The sequence below is a fragment of the Paramisgurnus dabryanus genome, chromosome 12, assembly GCF_030506205.2.
Source record: "Paramisgurnus dabryanus chromosome 12, PD_genome_1.1, whole genome shotgun sequence".
Lineage (NCBI taxonomy): Eukaryota > Metazoa > Chordata > Actinopteri > Cypriniformes > Cobitidae > Paramisgurnus > Paramisgurnus dabryanus.
In genome coordinates this window covers 4,848,724-4,868,788 of record NC_133348.1, presented here as the reverse complement: position 1 = coordinate 4,868,788, position 20,065 = coordinate 4,848,724, and the positions used below count along the sequence as shown (strand labels likewise).

The 20,065-nt window shown below is 37.8% G+C and overlaps 1 protein-coding gene across 1 annotated transcript in view; it reads right to left on the bottom strand.

Annotated features, from left to right (window-relative positions):
• The window catches only part of man1a1 (mannosidase, alpha, class 1A, member 1), a 176,581-nt gene that overhangs the window by 27,791 nt on the left and 128,725 nt on the right, over positions 1-20,065 (bottom strand). The window contains exons 6-7 of the mRNA XM_065256245.2: positions 4,184-4,307; positions 3,651-3,744 (exon numbers count right to left, since the gene is read on the bottom strand). Coding sequence (XP_065112317.1) covers positions 3,651-3,744; positions 4,184-4,307 — 218 coding nt within the window. The remainder of the gene's footprint in view (positions 1-3,650; positions 3,745-4,183; positions 4,308-20,065) is intronic.

The window sequence follows — 20,065 nt, the reverse complement described above, 5'->3', positions numbered from 1 at the left end:
ACAGTGGATACATCTTTGATGGCATTTTCGCACTTTATTGATCACTTCTGCTTTACCAAAGAAGGTTGTGGACAGCAGGTGTAAATGGGGTTATAAAGTTCAAACTGTCCTGCGCCAGTGGTAAAAAGCTTTCTTTGTTGAAAAGGAGGTGCAAGGTGTTCTGCTGGTAAAAGCCTGACAGCAGGAAGCAGCCGCTGTCTTTGTCAGTTCTTGCTGTGCTGTTGGGTGAAACATGCTGGCCCAGCGTTGTTTATAACCCAGCAGACTTTAGAGATCATGAAGCCTCTCAGTACATCTACACAAAATCTTCTGCATCAGGTAAATCCTTGAACCCACTGACCACAGCTTCATATCTGATATATATGTAGAGCTCAGATGCAAAACCCTCCATTTTGCGCAATGCTAATGGTATAATTAGATTCAATGGATTATGCTAACCTATGCTAAAAGTGCTAGCGCCAGACCCAGAGATCGGCTGAATGGATTCCAAAACTGTAAAAACCAAATGTTTAACTCTAGGGGAGCTGGGAAATGAGCATATTTTCAAAAAAAGTGTAATGTCCCTTTAACAATTTGACTGGCTTTCACTGCAAACCTTCTGCAAGAGCATGCAGAAACATTGCAAATTATGTAAATCAGAATTCAAAAGGGAAAAATTAAGAATCTGAACAACACATTAGGGGGGCGCTGTAATGCCTTAATGCTTGTAAGGTCCAAGTCCTCACAAGGGACCCAAGTTTAAATGTGACCCAAGAACATTGCTGAAAAAACGACGTGGCTTTTAACGGATTCTGCCATCAAACCGGTATTTCTGTATTTCGAATTAAGCAGCTTTGAAGTGAAAGTATTTGATGAACTTATAAAGAACTCAAATGCAAAACCCTCTAAGTGCATCCAAAATGTTTTTATGTAAATGAGTATTTTTCATCAGGCTCTTAATGGATTCTGCCAACAAACCACTATTTCTGAATGGCCTGAGGCCGGTATAAAGTGGATTTGAAAGTATAATACGTGTCGAGAGCGTTTGATTAACATCATTATCTAATTTTTGACAAAAGTGGCTTTTAGCGGATTATGCATCTGAGCTCTTCATATCTACCTATATAGACAGCAGACAGAGGGAGGATAGACAAAGAGACAGATGGCTTTGAAACACACTGAAAATTCCTGACACTGCAACAAAATTTTGATGGATGAGGATACGAGAGTGGGAGGATTAAAGTAGGGTAGATGGAGGAATATGAAAGATTGTTGTTTCATTAAGGTCAAACCTTAAGTCAACAGCTACCCGACCCCAAACAAGACGACTGACCCATATGGAAAGCCCTTCAGGACTGTTCTTGGCTACTTGTGTGAAGCACAACTGAAAGCTATTTTTAAACGCACGTTACCATCTCGTCTCCCTGTGGCCGGCTGCCATCTCAGATCATTTGTGCTTACGATCTTCAAAACAAATGACTTTCGTCAAAGCGAAAAAAGAAAGACCTGCTTCAATGCGCATAAAGAAACCTCGTTTCAGACCATTACATTCTGACAGCTCAAAAGCCTTTCCTTTTTTGCTCTCTGACCGTGTTCGTCTGTCAGAACGTGCACAGCGGTGTCTTTGTTCTCCTGTGGCTTTTCATCATCAGCGCCGAAGCGTCTACGTCATCGCTGACCATGAAGTTGAGACGGCGCTTCTTCTCAAACTAAAAAGCCAATAAATCCCTCAGATGCCTCTCTTCGACATACGTGTCACTTGAGGATGAATATGCTGAGTCTGTTGCATAATTAACCCTGAATGGATGTGGAAAAATTATGTGTGTGTGGCGTAGTGAAAGACGTATCATTTTTATTTTAGAGATACCAGCTGTTTCTGTCTCAGATGCAATGTGGACCAACTAAGGTTACACGAGCGTATTGTGACCTTGCACATGTGGAATGATTCATCTGAAAACTCATTTCAAGCAGTTATTTAAAAGCAAAGTAAATTGTTTCATTAAGACCCTAATAAGAAAATGTGTCCTGATATTTCGTTTCTTACAAGGTACTTTGGGTCTCTGCTTTAAGTGTTACAGACAGAACAAACGAATACATGTTTTGTGTGTTTTCATTTCATAAACTTTGCTTCCACCTGCTGACCTGCTGCATACAACTCAATAAGCTTATAGGCGTATCAAACAAACACAAACTCTTAAGGCTCATTATAGTTGTGCGTAGGTTCTACAGTGTAAGCTACAAGTTGGTTTTATATATACTTCTGCGTCATCATCCGTGTCGACATGTAGGCAGTATCCACGTGTGTAACCCACAGCAGCAGTGCAACCGCCAAAGAAGAAGCAGCTTGGCAAGTAAACCCACAAACAAATAGGAAGCAGCTTGTTGTGTATGATTTGAGAGCACCGACAGTGATGGAGGTAAATAGACAGTGGCCGTTTCTCAATTTCAAGGATATTTCCTTGACAGGACTAGTCCTTACAAGTCACTTCCTTCAGAGGCTAGGCGAGGCTCCTTTCGGAGAACACATAAATGGACGTGCACGTCATTACGTCAGTAAAAAGCTGTGCTTTCAGTGCTGCATGCATAGGATTGTGGGTGATTTAAGAGTGTGAAGAGCGTGAAGGATACACATATGCATCTTTTCCTGTATATGGGATATTTTTCAAACAAAGGACTCAGTCCATGGTTGCAATTTCGAGGATCCTCGACATTGGAACAGTCCTTCGACGGATGTCGATGACGTAGCATTTTTGAAATTCTGGCTTCAGAGGATTGTGTGTGTTTTTATTTCATAAACTTGCTTCCACCTGCTGACCTGCTGCATACAACTCAATAAGCTTATAGGCGTATTAAGGCTCATTGTAGTTGTGGGTAGGTCCTACGGTGTAAGCTACTGTACAAGTTGGTTTTTATATATACTTCTGCGTCATCTTCCGCGTCGACTTGCAAGTAGGCAGTATCCACGTGTGTAACCCACGTGTGGGTGATTTAAGAGTGTGAAGAGCGCGAAGGATACACATATGCATCTTTTCCTGTATGGGATATTTTTCAAACGAAGGACTCAGTCCTTGGTTGCAATTCCGAGGGCTGCAGGCTTCAGATTAAGACACAGGCATTGTTTACAAGCGATAAGACCAGAGTACTCGCGCACATTACATTCACTATCATGTTTTCATTGATGGCAACTTTCAGGCTGCTTTTAATGTTAATATTATCTTCAATTTGGAGTCCAATCTAGCGAGGGTGTAATGTTTCCAGTCCTCTCTATGTGTAAGAGAAGCCTTGTAAATTAATTTAACGTAGAAAAAGCATTTTGCTGGACATCTGATGGAAAAGATAGTTGAGTTAAATCATTGTAATCCTGACTCGTTCAATTGGACATTTAAGGGAAATTTGGCGAATATTGTATGTTTGTGTTTCTGCAAGCTGCTAAATCTTCAGTGCCATGGCAAAGCTATAAAACTATTTCCGAAGTTGTGCACTTGTTGCCAGCATGTGAATTATACGAGAGGATAGTGAAGTGCTGCAAATAAATCGTTTATACTGCTGTTTAATGACTAACAAATCATTTGATTGATGCATTTCACTTGTTACAGAAATTGTTACTGTTAAGACCCAGTTTCATGAAGGGGTGTGTTTGTGTATGCATCTGTTTTGTGTTTTTAACTTACGTTGACCCCACTGTCCACTGTTCGGGTTCAGGTAATTGGGGTACAAGCCTTGAGGTTTATCCAGACGATTCAGCACCTTCCTAATATTCATTACCTGCAAAACCAAGACACGTAATGCTCTGTCATCACATAAATGATTACGCCATGCCAAAACACATCAGGTGCTCGCTATTACAAACGCAGTAAATATGGTCTTTTTGATACGGCTGATGTCTTCCTTGTGGAGACAGGCCTCATAAATCTATAGACTAGGTCACTTTCACAGTTTGTACAGCCTCATTCAGGGAGTAATAGTGTCATTTGTCTCGTGTCTGTTTTGCGGGTCAGGTCAGCAGATTCATTGCACAAGAATCAAGATCTGAGAACCGCATCAAAACCAGCATCAATGTTACTGCTTGGGTTTTGAATGGAGGTCAAACTGGATGTCTTTGGTCGTTGTTGTAAGAGTATGTGAGACTTGCAGTTCAGATGTAGTTCAGCGTGGAAATGTCTTTAATGCACTGCAGAGGCGTCATGCATGAACTGGCACTAACCTTCTCCGCAAACTCGGGTTTCCCGGAAAGAGCGCTGAGGTGCATGAACTCCAAATGCAACGTCCCGTATTCTGCGAGGATACTGCTTCCTCCTGACGCCCATGGCCAGTTTCTGCCTATCCCACTGATTGAGAGAGAGAGAAGAAGAAAGAGAGGGGAATGTTTATGATGGTCAGTATCATTTCATATTTCAATAACTCATAATTCAACACAACCGTCATAGAGAACATGAATTCACAATTGACCCCATTTCCTTTTCTCATGAAGATTTTATTGTGACTGATGAGTGCACACATTTTTAAAGACAATTTTTACTTTCATAATACATCAAAATAACCTCTCAGCCGTTTTCTGTTCTCTTCTGCTTACATATGATGTGGAAATTGAATGTGTAAGCGATACTCCAGCGAAATATCAAAACTACCCCATGATGTACTCACCCTCAAGCAATACATCATACACATGTCCATCATCTTTCAGACGAACACATTTGGAGTTATTTTAATAAATGTCCTTGCTCTTCCAAGCTTTATAATGGGAGAAAACAGGGATCAGGCAACAACTTGTTGTGATGGTGGTGATGGCGCAGTGGATAAGACACACACCTTTGGTGGGAGAGACCCGGGTTTGAATCCACTGTGATGGACCATTGTGTCCCTGAGCAAGACACTTACGGCGTATTCACACGGGGCGAAAGCGTTAAAGCTTGACGGAAGGCTTGTCTGAAGCGTGGCCAACAGCCAATCACAGTGGCCGCAGCACATGCTCCGGTCTTCCATAAACGTAATTGGTGACTCTACCTAGGTTATTTGCATAAGGCAATCTGATTGGCGGACGCTCGCCTTGCCGCTTGAAAAGTTGAGAAACGTTCAACTTCTGCCGCGAGCAACGGCAGTGATGCCGCCCCGACGGATCCACAATTCAGTTCGCCAACGCTTGACGTCACCCATTAAAAGTGAATGGGAAGCGTCAACGCTTACGCCTCGTGTGAATGCGCCGTTAACCCCTAGTTGCTCCAGAGGCATGCGACCTCTGACATATATAGCAATTGTAAGTCGCTTTGGATAAAAGTGTCAGCTAAGTAAGTAAGTAAGTAAGTAATCTTCTGACTTTAAATGACAAAAAGTGCAAAAATCTCTCACAGAAGTAATTCAAACGGCTCTAATGGGTTAATAAAGGTCTTCTAAGGAATAATCGGTGTGATTTTGTAAGACAAATATAAATGTTTTCAAACTTTATAAACTATAATAACAGTTTTTTCTTACAAATCGCACAAATTACCCTCAGAAGACCTTAATTAACCCCTTACAGCCATGTGGATTACTTCTGTGCAGAATGGATGCACTTTTTTGGGGGTTTAAGTCAGAAGTTGTTGCCTGATCCCTGTTTTCTACCATTATTAAAAACTTGAAAGAGCAAGGACATTTACTAAAATAACTCCAAATGTGTTTGTGTGAACGATGATGACATATGTATCTTGTATTGCTCGAGGATGAGTAAATCATGGGGTCATTTTGATATTTGGCTAAAACTTTATAAACGAAAATAACTAGCTTCCAGTAACGCCGCCATCTTAGTCGCGTCCGCATTCAAGAAAAGTGTGTACACTACGCTAAAACTCTCTCCTGAATACTGAGAAGTCTAATACAGAGATGGCGGCGTTACCGAAAGCTAGTTTTTTTTTCGTTTATAAAGTTTTAAATATGGATATTGCAACAACAAAACAGTGCGGATTACCCTCAGAAGACCTTTGTTTATCATCGTGGAGCTGTTTGGATTTATTTTGTGAAGGATGGATTAAAAATTTTGAACTTGAAGAAGTGGACCCCGTAACTTTACATTTGATTAACTGAAACATCAAAGACATTTTCTAAAATAACTGAAAATGTGTTTGTCTGAAAAATGATTGACATATGCATCTTGGACGGCTTGGGGGTGAGTAAATCATGGGTTTAATATCGTTTTTGGCTGAACCATCCCTTTAAAATAAAGTTGGGGAGAAAAAAGTCATTTTACAGTTACATTTTATAGTCTAACTTTAATTTTTTTAAATATTGGACTAATGCTTCATTACAGTCCATTGTTAATTTAATCAGATGAAATCTATTACATGGGTGCCACTTTGATTCCATGACCTTATTTTATCTACTCCTCATTTTTGCTTACATAGAGTGTCGTTGTTGACTTTCATTGACATTGACCTCAACTAAAAGTTGACAACTTGATATAAACTCTGGAAGTTTGCACAGGTCACTGGTGAGCCACGTCTTACGGCCAGCTGTTACTACATATACATCACCCGCCTGCAGATCTGCCCTGTGTGGCCCTCTGTGTCTACACCAATTATTAAGATGAATTTTCTTCTCGGTTATGGCACAAAATCACAGCTTTAAAAGAACGACACCCTCCACTTAACTTTTAAAAGCTTTATTGTACAAAACAGACTGGGAAAGATTTTAATGTCATTAAGAAAGTAAATTAGCAATGATAATGAGGATTAAAAGGAATCCAACAAAAGCATCATTATCCACATTTAACAATCGTATTTCTATGTGTTATGAGGACAAACAATTTAACACATGATTGTATGCATGAAGAAAACCAAATTCTTCATATCATAAAAACTAGATATTAAACAAAGGCCTTCACACAACCGGAAACATTTGCAAACACCTCTGAGAGTTACTACCAATGTCATCACATTTTCCACCGCATTGATCTCTACAAACCTCTGCTTGAAACACAAGTCTGGTCCGAGGCAAGAAAGAGAAATCGCGCTAAAAACAGAAGCATGGCTGTGGATGATAATGTGCCAAACCAATTTGTTTTTCATTACACAGATGATTAAATCACCTAACACAAATTTAAGAAAATGGAGACGTAGAGAATACCAAGCAAAACAACAGAATGAACACATTGAAAGGCACACAACCTGTGATCTAAACGCACAACTTTTGTAGTCAAACTTGCATATCATTTACAGTGTATTATTGCATTGCATATGCTGATAAATATTTACTTTCCCCACAATATTTTAAATCTTCAAATTGACTTAAAAAAATTTGAGATCATGTAATGGAATAAAATTAGGGAATAACTGATGAATAAATGTTTTCAACAAACTAGTTAATGAAAAAAGCAGGAAAATTATTTTAAGGATTTTTACATGTAATATGTGACCATGGACCATAAAACCATCATAAGTAGCACAGATATATTTGTAGCTACAGACAACAATACATGTTATGTGTCAAAATTATTGATTTTTTAAATTTTTTTATGCAAAAAAAAAAAAAAAACATAAGGATATTAACTCTTTCCCCACCAGTGTTTTTTTTTAAAAGTTGCCAGCAAGCACCAGCATTTTTTTTATTTTCACAAAAGTTCAAATGCTTTTGATTTAGAAAATGTTCTTTTTTAAATATATAAACATACAATATATCAAATGAAAGAACAGACACTATGCTTTCAAACAAAAAAGTTTTATCCTATCTTTATTTGTTCTGATTTATCAACTCTCAAATATGGGTACACCGTAAAAAATACTTTGCTGCCTTTAAATTTTTGGTTGAATCAACTCGGATTTACAAGTCATTTCAACTTACTATTATTTATCTTGACTAGAGATGAGTTGTTATAACTACAGGTGAGTTGTTATAACTTATACATTTAAGTTGACTTTTCTCAACTATTCTTTATAAATTGTGACAACTAATTTCTGTTGACATGACTTGTAAATCTGAGTTGATTCAACAAAAATTTTTAAGGCAGCAAAGTTTTTTTTACAGTGTAGGTTTCTTTAAAAATAACAAATTTCGAGCAAAAAGCTAAGATAATTGTATTTTTATGAAAGACATTTGTTAGAAATCAGATATCGAGAGATGATCAAAACATACATGGAGTTCTTGCCCTAAGGGGTTGTTTCGGGCTTTTATAAATTGGGTAAGAGCGCAACCTGGTGGATAATAGGGGAAATACAGATTTCTGGAAAAACTCGTAATTGACAGGGAAGCGTTTTCTCTGACAAGTCAATGGCGAGGAAAGAGTTAAGTAAATAGAATTTTTCATGAAGATATTTTGTAAATTGCCTAACGTAAGTATATTGATATTTATTTATCCTTAGCAATAAGTTTTGCTAACGACTTAATTTGGACAACTTTAAAATATTTCTCAATATTTTGCCCCCTCAGATTCCATATTACAAATAGTTTCTCGGGCCAAGTATCACCTTATCCTAACAAACCAAACATCAAATGGAAAGCTTATTTATTATTAACACAAAGGACAATATGTTTGTAACCAAAGCACCTCTTGAGTTCCATAGTTTTTCCCCAATGTGGAATCCAATGGTGCTTCTGCTTCCTGCTCGATTACAAATTTTTATTTTTTGGGTGAACTATCCCTTTAAGTTAGCGATGTGAGCGAGCGGCCATCCTTTGACTCGTTTTAGAAATGTGTGCATAGTGAGCCGTAGAAACCCGGACAGAGGCTTAATAATGATACATAACAAATTATCTGACAGATCTCTGCGAAAATACCATTAGCCTGAATAATTAACAAGTGCTAGAGTGAAATACGAACTCTACCAAGGCTCATGTATCCTCAGGCTGATAAACAGTCTGGGTTTATCAGTGACGCTCTCACAGTCCCTCTTATTCCCAATGTAAAATGTATGTAAGCTACACATACATGTTTTACATAACAAAGATCTATAAAGCAATCTTACATCACAAAACACTGATATTGATCCGAAAGGATGCGAGAAAACTCACTAGGCAGTACTATACTATTTAAAAATAGCATTGCCCTCTATATTTTGGTCACTCCAGGCATGACAAAAAGCTAAATGACCCTTGTAATTCGGCCAATCACATCGCACACATATTCCTAACAGCTTTCTCCTCCAAGCCTTTTGAATTGATTACTCAGCTATAGTTTTTACGCCCCAGGCTAAGCATCGACTGGGCCGTTTGTCACAATAAAACGAAGATTAGTAAAAATGTTTATGCCGTTTCTTATTCTGTGACATCCGCTTAATGCAAAGCTCAATTAAATCGTACCACAGCTTTCCATCATCGTGTATTTTGTCAAAAAATTGATCAGGCTAGGTGGAAAGAGAACAGAGTAATGTCTTATGATGATATGAACTCTCCCTCTCTTGCTTGTTTTAGGCGTACAACTAAAAGCTCCAGCCTCATCAATCCCTATCAAAAGCATACATCTATCAGGCATAAATATCAGTCTGTTATATAACCCGACGCATGTCTGTAATAGATGAGTAACTGAAATAAACGTGAACAATTGTGAAATGCCATTTAGAGGACGTCAATTATCTAGAGAGGGAAATGATGGCAGAACAGCACGCAGCATGGCGCCTATTCTAAACTCGGTTATTAAGCTTACATTTTGAACCAATGCTGAACATCTCAGCGAGGTGCAACCATCAAGCAATTACCGTCTTGCCTTTTATCAAGCGAATGCATTACGTGAAAGGCAAATTTACCCACCTCAATAGAAAATCAGTGTTGATTCACACTTGTAAGTTCGCTTGAGCGCTGCCTAGTGATGTATGCGCTTATATCATCCGTGTCTCAGTGTTGCATGTACCGTGGCTACGTCAAATTGCATTGTCAAAGTAAATAAACGTACATTTTCTAAACAAAACCTGAATGGTGCCTAACCATGCAAAACTTGCTGCCAAGATGCTAGTGCGGGAGGCGGTTGCTAGGGCATTGTGATGTGGTTGTTGCTAAGGTGTTTTGGTCATTTATTGCCACATTTCGTCCCATCCAATTTTAAAGATAAAATTGCATACATAAGTACACCCTTGACTGGCTTGTTTTCTAATGACTTCAGTTTTCTCTCGACTATGTAAACATCTTCAGTTTAATTGAAACAAAGAAGGTTACGCAGAATTAAAGTGATGTCAGACTGTTTGCTTGGTAATTTGGTTACGGTAATCATTATTCTGTCTTTTAGGTTCTCATAAAAATAAATAAGATGGGTGTGTAAAACACATAAGACATGAAAGAAATGCCTATGAGAACGATTTCGCTAAAGTAAAGGATGTTAGAAAGCAAGCGGGTCAGTAGTCACACATAAAAAAGTATGTTAAAAGAAGTACGGGAAAGTAGAGAAACTTTATTACACTTTAACTGAATAAAGTCACTTCGAGGCGGATGTAAAAATAAAAAAAGAGAAATGCTTTAGGCTGCTTGACTTTAAGCAAGGGCAATAAGAAAAACATGTAATGAAGCACTTATGTTTATGCATGAGGGAATCTTTTCCTCTTGAATAGTTAGCAAATGTGGATTTTTTTTCAGAAACGCAGGTCTGCATCTGTGGGTGTTAATGGGACGTGTAAATGGGCAGGTACTGGATAATGGTGTGAACAATGAACACACTTCTGGGTTGCAATACCTTTTTTTACTTAAATTAGGAAATAAAGTTTCTGTATGTTAATCAAACAAAACTTGGCTAGTAAAATGTGACATTCACTTTTATTGATCCAAAAGCTTATTTTCAATTAGTAAACAGAGTATTCACAGGACTATGTTCTATAAAATTTGGTACAGCCTACAACTTTGTAGCAGCGTGCAAGTTATATAAGTTTAAAGCAACACTATGTATTTTTTTACCTTTAAATAATGTCTCTAAAATTATTTCAGTGATAGAACAACTTTTAACTGGACAAATTGTACTGTTGCTGCAACCTGAGCAGCCTCCTAGCTGCTACAAGCACACTCTGAAAGTGGCGGTGGAGGGTAGGAAACACAGCCCCGCCCCTCCCCCTGCCTGCAGAAGAGTGTCTGATACCAGGCACTGTTGCGCTTTTCAACCACATGGGGGAGCTGTAAGTCATTTTTACATGGAAAATACGTAGTGTTGCTTTAAGCTTGATGAAAAATGGTTTTAAAGATGACTCAATCCTTTAAAATTTTTATATACATACTATATCAAGATTTAAAAGAATACTCCAGCCAAATATCAAAATTACCCCATGATTTACCGAGATACATATGTCCATCATCTTTCAGACAAACCCATTTGGAGTTATTTGAGTGAAAGTTTTTTGCTTTTCCAAGCTTATAATAGACGAAAACAGAGATCAGGGAACAACGTTTGACTTTAAACCCCAAAAAAGTGCATTCGTCCTCCACAGAAGTAATCCACACGGCTCCAATGGGTTAATAAAGATCTTTGCGGGTAACTGATGCAATTTGGTACGAAAAATATCCATATTTAAACTTTTTAAATTATGAAAACTAGCTTCCAGTGACGACGCCATCTTGAACGAAACCATCACTGCGCAACGTACCCATGGCAACAAGCGCTCACTACGCCAAAACTCTTGCAAATCCAAGATGCGCCATTACTGGAAGCTAGTTATTACTAGGGCTGACAAAGGATTAATTGCAATTAATCACATACAAAATAAAAGTTTGTGCTTGCATAATATATTTGCGTGTGTATTGCGCTTATCCCGGACGAGCCCCCAAGAACTGTAGCAGGTACAGGACCTCTTTATCAGCTAGCAGTTAAATGTGCAGCAGCTTAAAGCCGGTGGTGCTGTGTTATGGCGTGCAACACGGCAGACTTACACAATACACCACACTCACATAGCGCCCTCTAGAGGTCTGGAAGTACCATCAATCAATAAATTAAATAAATAATAATAAATCAATAAATTGGGGCATCACATGTGTAATTATTATGTATATATAATTATTATGTATATATAAACAAACACATACATTTAGAAAATATATATATATATGTAAATGTTTTACAAACATTAAATAATTACAAACAGCGCACACACATATAGTATGGAAAAAACAAACTTTTATTTTGTATGCGATGAATTGCGGTTAATCTTTTGACAACCCTAGTTATTACAGTTTATAAAGTTTGAAATATGGATATTTTTCTTACACAATTACCCGCAGTGTACCTTTATTAACCCATTGGAGCCATGTGGATTACCTCTGGGAAGGATGAATGCACTTTTTTGGAGTTTAAAGTCAGAAGTTGTTCCCTGATCCATGTTTTCTACCATTATAAAGTTTGGAAGACCAAGGACATTTACTAAAATAACTCAAAAAAGGGCTCGTCTGAAAGATGATGGACAAATGTATCTCTGACTGCTAGAGGGTGAATAAGTCATGGGATAATTTTGATATTTGGCTGGAGTAGCCCTTTAAGTGACTTGATTATCTTTGAAAATTGGTATGTATAAATATGACAACTTTTCAACATCTCTATAAAATGACATGGTGTTTTCTCTCAAGAAACATTTTTTCTCCAAAGAATGGAGAAAAAATGTTTTAATGTCTTCAAAAGCTCATTACGCTTATATTCTGTTTAATTTGGCTCATGAATGAACTAAAATGTGTTCAAGAGATAAAAATGAAGTAATCAGGGATTAAACAACAGTAACAATCGTTTAAAGCACGACAGAAGAAGAACAAATGAAAATACTGCATGCAAGAACCAAGAAGCTTAAACACATTTGAACATTACTTTGTGCACTTCAAAGCACCAAATGCAAAATTTCAATTTTTTGCGACAATTACAATACGCAAACTACATGCACATGTAGAGATTTGCTTTTATGATCACAAATTTACATAACACATTTATGCATTTGGCTGCACAGTGCATTTAAGATTCTAAACATTTGATCAATTTATGTTCTTAAGGGGAATCAAACCTATAACCTAAATAAATGTAGTGCCATGGTTTACCCGTTGAGCTACAAAGAGAAAAGTCATCCTCAAGGATTCTCAAGTCCTGCTCTAGCCAAATCTGGGTCAAGGTTGCCTATAAAATTAGGCCTCTTCTGTCTTATTTCTCCTCTAATTTTCTCCATGGAACTCTGGGGACCCGGGCAGACAGACGGCAAAAATAATAAAGCCCAAATAAGTCACACAAATTCAAATCTTGGTTGGCTGGAGGCTGGCTCCCACCGCAAGTGGGTTAACACCCGCATCGGCGAGTCCATAAAGTAGTCTGATGTTTAGATGAATCTGTCTAAATATACTGCTCTAATTTAGATTCATGGGGTGTTTATCATCTCTTCCTATTAAAGGCCTTACGTGGGTTTCATAACTACCCAGCAACGTATCATTTTCTACTATATGAGATCATCTCAAATTTAAGCGATTAAAAAGATTCAGAGAAGAATATGAATTCATACCACAGAAACTAGATCGCTGTGATTCATGCTCTCATCAGACACTGAATATGATTATGATCTCTTCTCTGGAGCTTTTAACACGCAAGGCTAAATCAAGCACGATAGCACCACTGAGGACCCCTCCGACAAAACAACAGCTTGTCACTGAGTGTTTAAAAGCTTCAGCTACCTAATGTTTTATTACTTTATGGGTGAGCTTTTCCAATTAACTTAAATCACTAGTGACTATGCTACCATATCAACCATTTCACATTTACATATTTATGAAAAACAGAAACTGTTAAAAATGCAGCATGAAGGTAATACAATTTGGTTTTGCAAGTCAATTCAACATACTATTTTAAGTTTTGACTTGTGATTAGTTGACATAACTTAACAAATTAAGTTTAACAATTTCAACTTGTTTTTATAAGTTAAAGTAACAAAAAATATATGTTGACTTGACATCATTTTTACACAAGCTTTTTTCACACTGTAAAAAGTGAAAAGTTGGATTAACTTAAAAAAAATCACTTAAATTAGTAACACCTAAAGCATGTTTAAGTTAAGTTTTTTAACGTAAATGTTTCACTTAAAGCAACACTATGTAGTTTCCATGTAAAAATGACTTACAGCTCCCCCATGTGGTTGAAAAGCGCAACAGTGCCTGGTATCAGACACTCTTCTGCAGGCAGGGGGAGGGGCGGGGCTGTGTTTCCTACCCTCCACCGCCACTTTCAGAGTGTGCTTGTAGCAGCTAGGAGGCTGCTCAGGTTGCAGCAACAGTACAATTTGTCCAGTTAAAAGTTTTTCTATCACTGAAATAATTTTAGAGACGTTATTTAAAGTGCCCATCTTATGACTGCTTTTCCACAAGTTATATAGGTGTATGAGTTCCATCAAGCATGTTTCAAAAGTTGTTTGCTCGAAATAGCTTGTAGGAAAAGATTGTTACCCATCTCTAGTAGCCTCTGTTTCAGGGCAGTTCAGATTGTGCCGTTTTGAGCTAGTCATTACATATTTATGAGCTGCTGCTCCTTTGATCACGCCCCACTACTAACGTCATGTGCCCGTGCGCATGCTCAGTGGTATCGTGAGCAGTACAGACCATACTGTGTTATTATTTTATATATTATTATTATTGACGGTTTATGTTGCCAACAGACAAATCATGCAGAAAAGTATCACTAATAGGTACACTACAGGAGAAGAAACTTATGACACACAATGATTCCAGAGTAAATTGTGATGTTACGTTAGCAGTCACAACAATAAACTCGTTTTCCCTGGACAATGCTAACATATTCCCATTATAAAACATTTTCAAGCGCATTATTTTCGCAAATTACAGAAATTAAGACCCGGCGGGGGATGTATACTGCTTGTGGACCGCGTGCTAATTGCTAGAAGCTAGCGGGAGGTCCGGACCGTTCGGGGGTTAGCATCGTCAGAAAAGCCGGGGCGGTAAGGCCCGGTCTCGGTGTGTCAAACTCATCATGACACACAAAATTCCAGCGTAAATTGTGATGTAGCAGTCTGAACAATACACTCGTTTTCCCTGGACCATACTAACATATTCCCATTATAAACATTTTCAAACGTATTATTTTCGCGAATTACAGAAATTAAGGCCCGGCGGGGGATGTATACTGCTTGTGGACCGCGTGCTAATTGCTAGAAGCTAGCGGGAGGTCCGGACCGTGTATATATCTATGCGGACCATAAAGTTATTAAGAGGCTCGCCTCGTCAGAAAAGCCGGGGCGTACGGTCTCGGTTAGTTTGGCAAAAAGCTTTTAGCTCTAGCATCATAAATGTAGTATTTTGTGACAGAAGATGACAACATGCAAAATATAACGTGACTTCTTACCTTTGTGATGAAACAACGCGATCGCGAATCGAATCCAGTCTGTTTCAGATGTGTGAATGATCCATGAAAGTCCAATAAAATACATCCAATTACAATTTTTGTCCACAAATGCTTATAATCCGTGAAATATAGATACATAGTCTGTTGTTTACATCAGATTTCGCATGAAGCTCTTATCGCCTACAATCTGAGGACTGTTTGCGTCGTAACACACTGTAACAGTTATATAAGATACTCCGGGTTCCAATAATCACGCGTTAAAACTTTGTTTTTAAAAGTAGGCGGGAGTATAATCCATAATATCCAAATAGCGCTGTTATTTCCGTAAGAGATGATAACAGCACAGAGGGTCTCATTCAAGTGACTGCTCTATGCTCTCTAGCTACCTGGTGGGTGGAGACCTGCGAGTGGGTTGGTGGGCGGGAAAATTCAAACTGAATGTGACGAAACTTTTTGTTACGTCACAACGGAGCTGAGTTTGAACTCCCGCAATCTGAGACTCAAGGCAGAGGACATTCAGAAACCTGTATCTCACTCAAAACAGCATGGATGGATTTTTTTCCGAGTTTGTATGCGTGTGGGAGCATCAGAGACACAAATGAACACCCCAAAACCCAGAAAAAGTGAGTTTTTCATAATACGGGCACTTTAAAGGTAAAAAACTACATAGTGTTGCGTTAAAGTATTTTTTACTAAACATATAAGTTATATAAGACCAAGGGCCATGCAAATTTCATGTTTGAGTCAATTTTTTTTACTTGCATGGACGATGCTATTTCATTATAATGATTGAAAGTTGGATTAACTTAAAAAAATAACTTTTTAACAATTGGTAACACCTAAAGAATATTAAATATATATTAAATGTTTCACTTAAATTATTTTTTCACTCAATATACTCGTCACTGATTTGTTTATGTGATCAAGGGCCATGCAAATTTCATGCCTGTGTTACATTTTTTTTACTTGCATGGATGATGCTATTGCATTATAAAAAGTGAAAGTTGGATTAACTTAAATAAATAAATACTTAAATTGCGAGAAATAGATTTTTTTCAATTTTCTCACTTTAAGTTAAGCCTTGATGTTGAAAAAGCTTCAAGGTGTCAAATCTTTTAGGTGTATTAGGTGTTACCAATTGGAGTAATTTTTACACCTTATAGTGAGAAAATTTTGTGAGAAAAGTGTTTCCAACTGGAGTAGTTTTACACGTTAACTCTTTCACCGCCAGCGATTTTAAAAAAAGTTGCCAGCCAGCGCCAGCGTTTTTCATGATTTTCACCAAAGTTTAATGCCTTCCAGAAAATGTTCTTCTTTAAATATATAAACATACAATATATCAAAGAACAGACCCTCTGCTTTCAAAAAAAAAAAAAAACGTTTCATCCTACCTTCAGTGGTTCTTTTGTAATCAGCTTTTGAATATGGGTAGGTTTCTCCAAAAACACCACATTTTGAGTAAAAAGCAGAGATAATTCCATTTTTGTGACGGACTTTTCACAGAGATCCCATTCAGAGCGATCTTTAAAACAGACACGGACATGCAGCCGCTTGCCATAGGGCAATACTAAAAAGTTGCGGAAGGGCCCCACCTGGTGGATAATAGCGGTATTGCGGAAAGACGGAAAAACTCGTCATTGGCGGGGAAGCGTTTTCTCTTAATTGACGAGATATCTTGTCAATGGCGGTGAAAGAGTTAAAGTGAGAACATTTTGTGAGAAAAGTGTTTCCAACTCAAGTAAATTTTTAAATAAATCAAACTTTCACTTTTTTATTAATTTATGAGGCAAGTAGCGTGTGATTGCGGCAATCACAATGCTTAATTCATTTCATTTGCGTTACCCGGCACAAATTTGCGTCTATCTGCATCTTTGTATTGTACGAATGTGGTTGTACAAATTAATATAAATTAGCCACGTCGTGAAATATGTACATAGAATTTTAATTATAGTGTATTATACCAGGGGTCTGTTAAATGCTGTATTCTGATTGGCTGAGTAATGTTCCATGGGTATGCATTAATTTCTGATAACCGCACACCTACTTTGTTAAATGTCTTAAAAATAGGCAATGTTTTTGGTAACCATGGTATAAGAGGAATAATTTACTCTGGTCCTTTGAATTATTTGAAAATAATGCGCACCTGCGTTGTAACGGTGTAAGCATTGCACCTTGGGTGTGCATTATTTTCTTAAAATTCAATTATTCCTTACTAAACCAATCATTTAAAATGTTATTAAAGGCACTCTAAGCGAATCTGCATAACATCACTTCTTGTTGACGTTCGAAGTGTTGTCAAACAAAACGGAGCGTAGGTAACTCCTCCCCCTCCCTTCAGTGCTTTCTGAAAGAGTCATGAATGCACCCAACCCCCACTCTCAAATCCCTCTTGTCATTTATTGGCTCGGACACTTTATTATATTTCGTGGTAGTAGGTTTGACCACTTTGTTTTTGTTGCAGTTTGTGGAGCCTGGGCTGTGTACAGAGGCCGAATTTTATTTTACAGTGTGTTCAGGGGACAGGCAGCTAGCAGAAAGTGAGGAGATGTTTACTTGTTTACTGTATGAAACAAAAAAAGTTTTATGCCTAAAACACGTGAATTCGCTTAGAGCATCTTTAAGATTAAATACATTTAAAAAAGCTAAACACTGACTGTGTTGTACTTTCTATTTCACAAAAGCTGTGAATGATGGGAATTGATGATAAGCGCATTAGCTTGAGAACATCTGAGGTTTGTCCTCTCTTCGATTACTTCATGTAACATCACATCACCATCACATACAGCATTATAAACCCATATAAAGTGGGAAACACACCCTTCCACTACAAAATAAATGTAGCTGTAATGCTTTCAACCATAAACGTCTTGTGAAAAACCATTAAGATACTACATAACAAAAGATGAACACAGTTACATAATCACACATACTGTAGCCTGAAAAGGGGCCACGACATGAATTAGACATTCTGTGGCACCAGTTGGTCGAGCCAAAGCGAACAATAGCTTGAAAGTAACAACATTAGCGCCGTGGACAGAATTAATGATGTAGCTAGTGACCCACATCCAGAGGAATACTGCTTCACCAGAGGTGATGGGAGCACTTGTGCTAAGTGCAGATATGGTGGGAAGCTATTTTTACTGACAGGAACTGAAGACAGTTTGCCGTGTGGCCGTGTTATTAGCTGTTCCTCGTTACAAAATGGTGAATGCTCCCCTGCTCTATTTACAGCAATTGTCGGAGAGCTTCAATCCTATTGTACGACAATTTAAAGAGGGATACGCTAAACCTAATAGGAAGAGCTCTGATAAATACCGAATTACATTTCTATTCTGTGCTATGTGCTGCCCACTCATTTTGCGTAGTCTTCGCCAGGCTGTAAAAAGACAAGTGTTGGGTAGTCTGTCAGGTAAGAGCTGGCTCATCCAATCAACCTCTGACGAGTTGCTATGCTCAAATCTCTGTGCTGAATATCATGACAGAAGAGTTCTGGGTAGATGTCTTTCTATCACATAACCAATATATTCGAAATCCCTATTGTAAGTGCATGAAATTAAACAGGTATTCATCTACACAAACACACACAGTACATTACACAGACACATACACAACTTACGAGCAAGACCATACATGCACTGCTGAAATCTGAAATCAACACCTCTGTGGCATTCTTGCATCATTATAGATATTACAAAATAGGGCTGTGCCAAAAGACAATGATATTGGTATAGCCATGTATATACTGTATCTACTTCTTTGCCCATGAATGTTACATTAAATTAGTAAATATGTGTATTCTTATTGTAGCCCCATGATACAGTAGTTCAACATCTACAATAACCTGCACTTCAGACCTTTTCCTCAAGTGAAAGAGTTTGTAATGTACGACTATGACTATGATGCCCTACATTATTACCATCGACAGTTTCCAAAACCAATTACATCAATGTGTTGACCACGTAAATCGGGCAGTCCAAACTGGTGTGATTAAGTGGAGGCAGGGACTCGTTTGCATATTCATGGTTCAGCCATACTAAATGTTGAAACAGATGGTGTATATAGAGCCCAACCTGCACTAAACCCAGAACACCCATGTAATTCAACTATTAAGTAAAATAATAATTTTAGCGCCAGATTTAAAGCTCCTTATAACATTTCCAAAAATATTGCAGATTCTTTTAAACCAAGTATACATGTTTGCATAAAAACTGGCTTTAAAACAGCCAGATTGAAGAGGAAAAAAAAATGTGTGCATAGCTGACAGCTGCTATTGGGTTTTAAAGGGACACTCCACTTTAAAAAAAAAAAAATATTGTTCTTTTCCAGCTCCCCTAGAGTAAAACATTTGATTTTTACCGTTTTGGAATCAATTTAGCCGATCTCCGGGTCTGGCTGTACCACTTTTAGCATAGCTTAGCATAATCCATTGATTCTGATTAGATCATTAGCATTGCGCTCAAAAATAACCAAAGAGTTTCAATATTTTTTTTCTATTTAAAAAATTGACTCTTCTTCATCCATTCAGTTGATCTCCGGGTCTGGCGCTACCACTTTTAGCATAGCTTAGCATTTTCCATTGAATCTGATTAGACCATTAGCATCACGCTCAAAAATAACCAAAGAGTTTTGATATTTTTCCTATTTAAAACTTGACTCTTCTGTAGTTACATTGTGTACTAAAACCACTGGAAAATTAAAATTGTGATTTTCTAAGCAGATATAGCTAGGAACTATACTCTCATTTTGGCATAATAATCAAGGACTTCGCTGCTGTAACATGACTGCAGGAGGTGCAATGATATTACGCAGCAGCCGAAAATAGTCCCCTTAGTAACT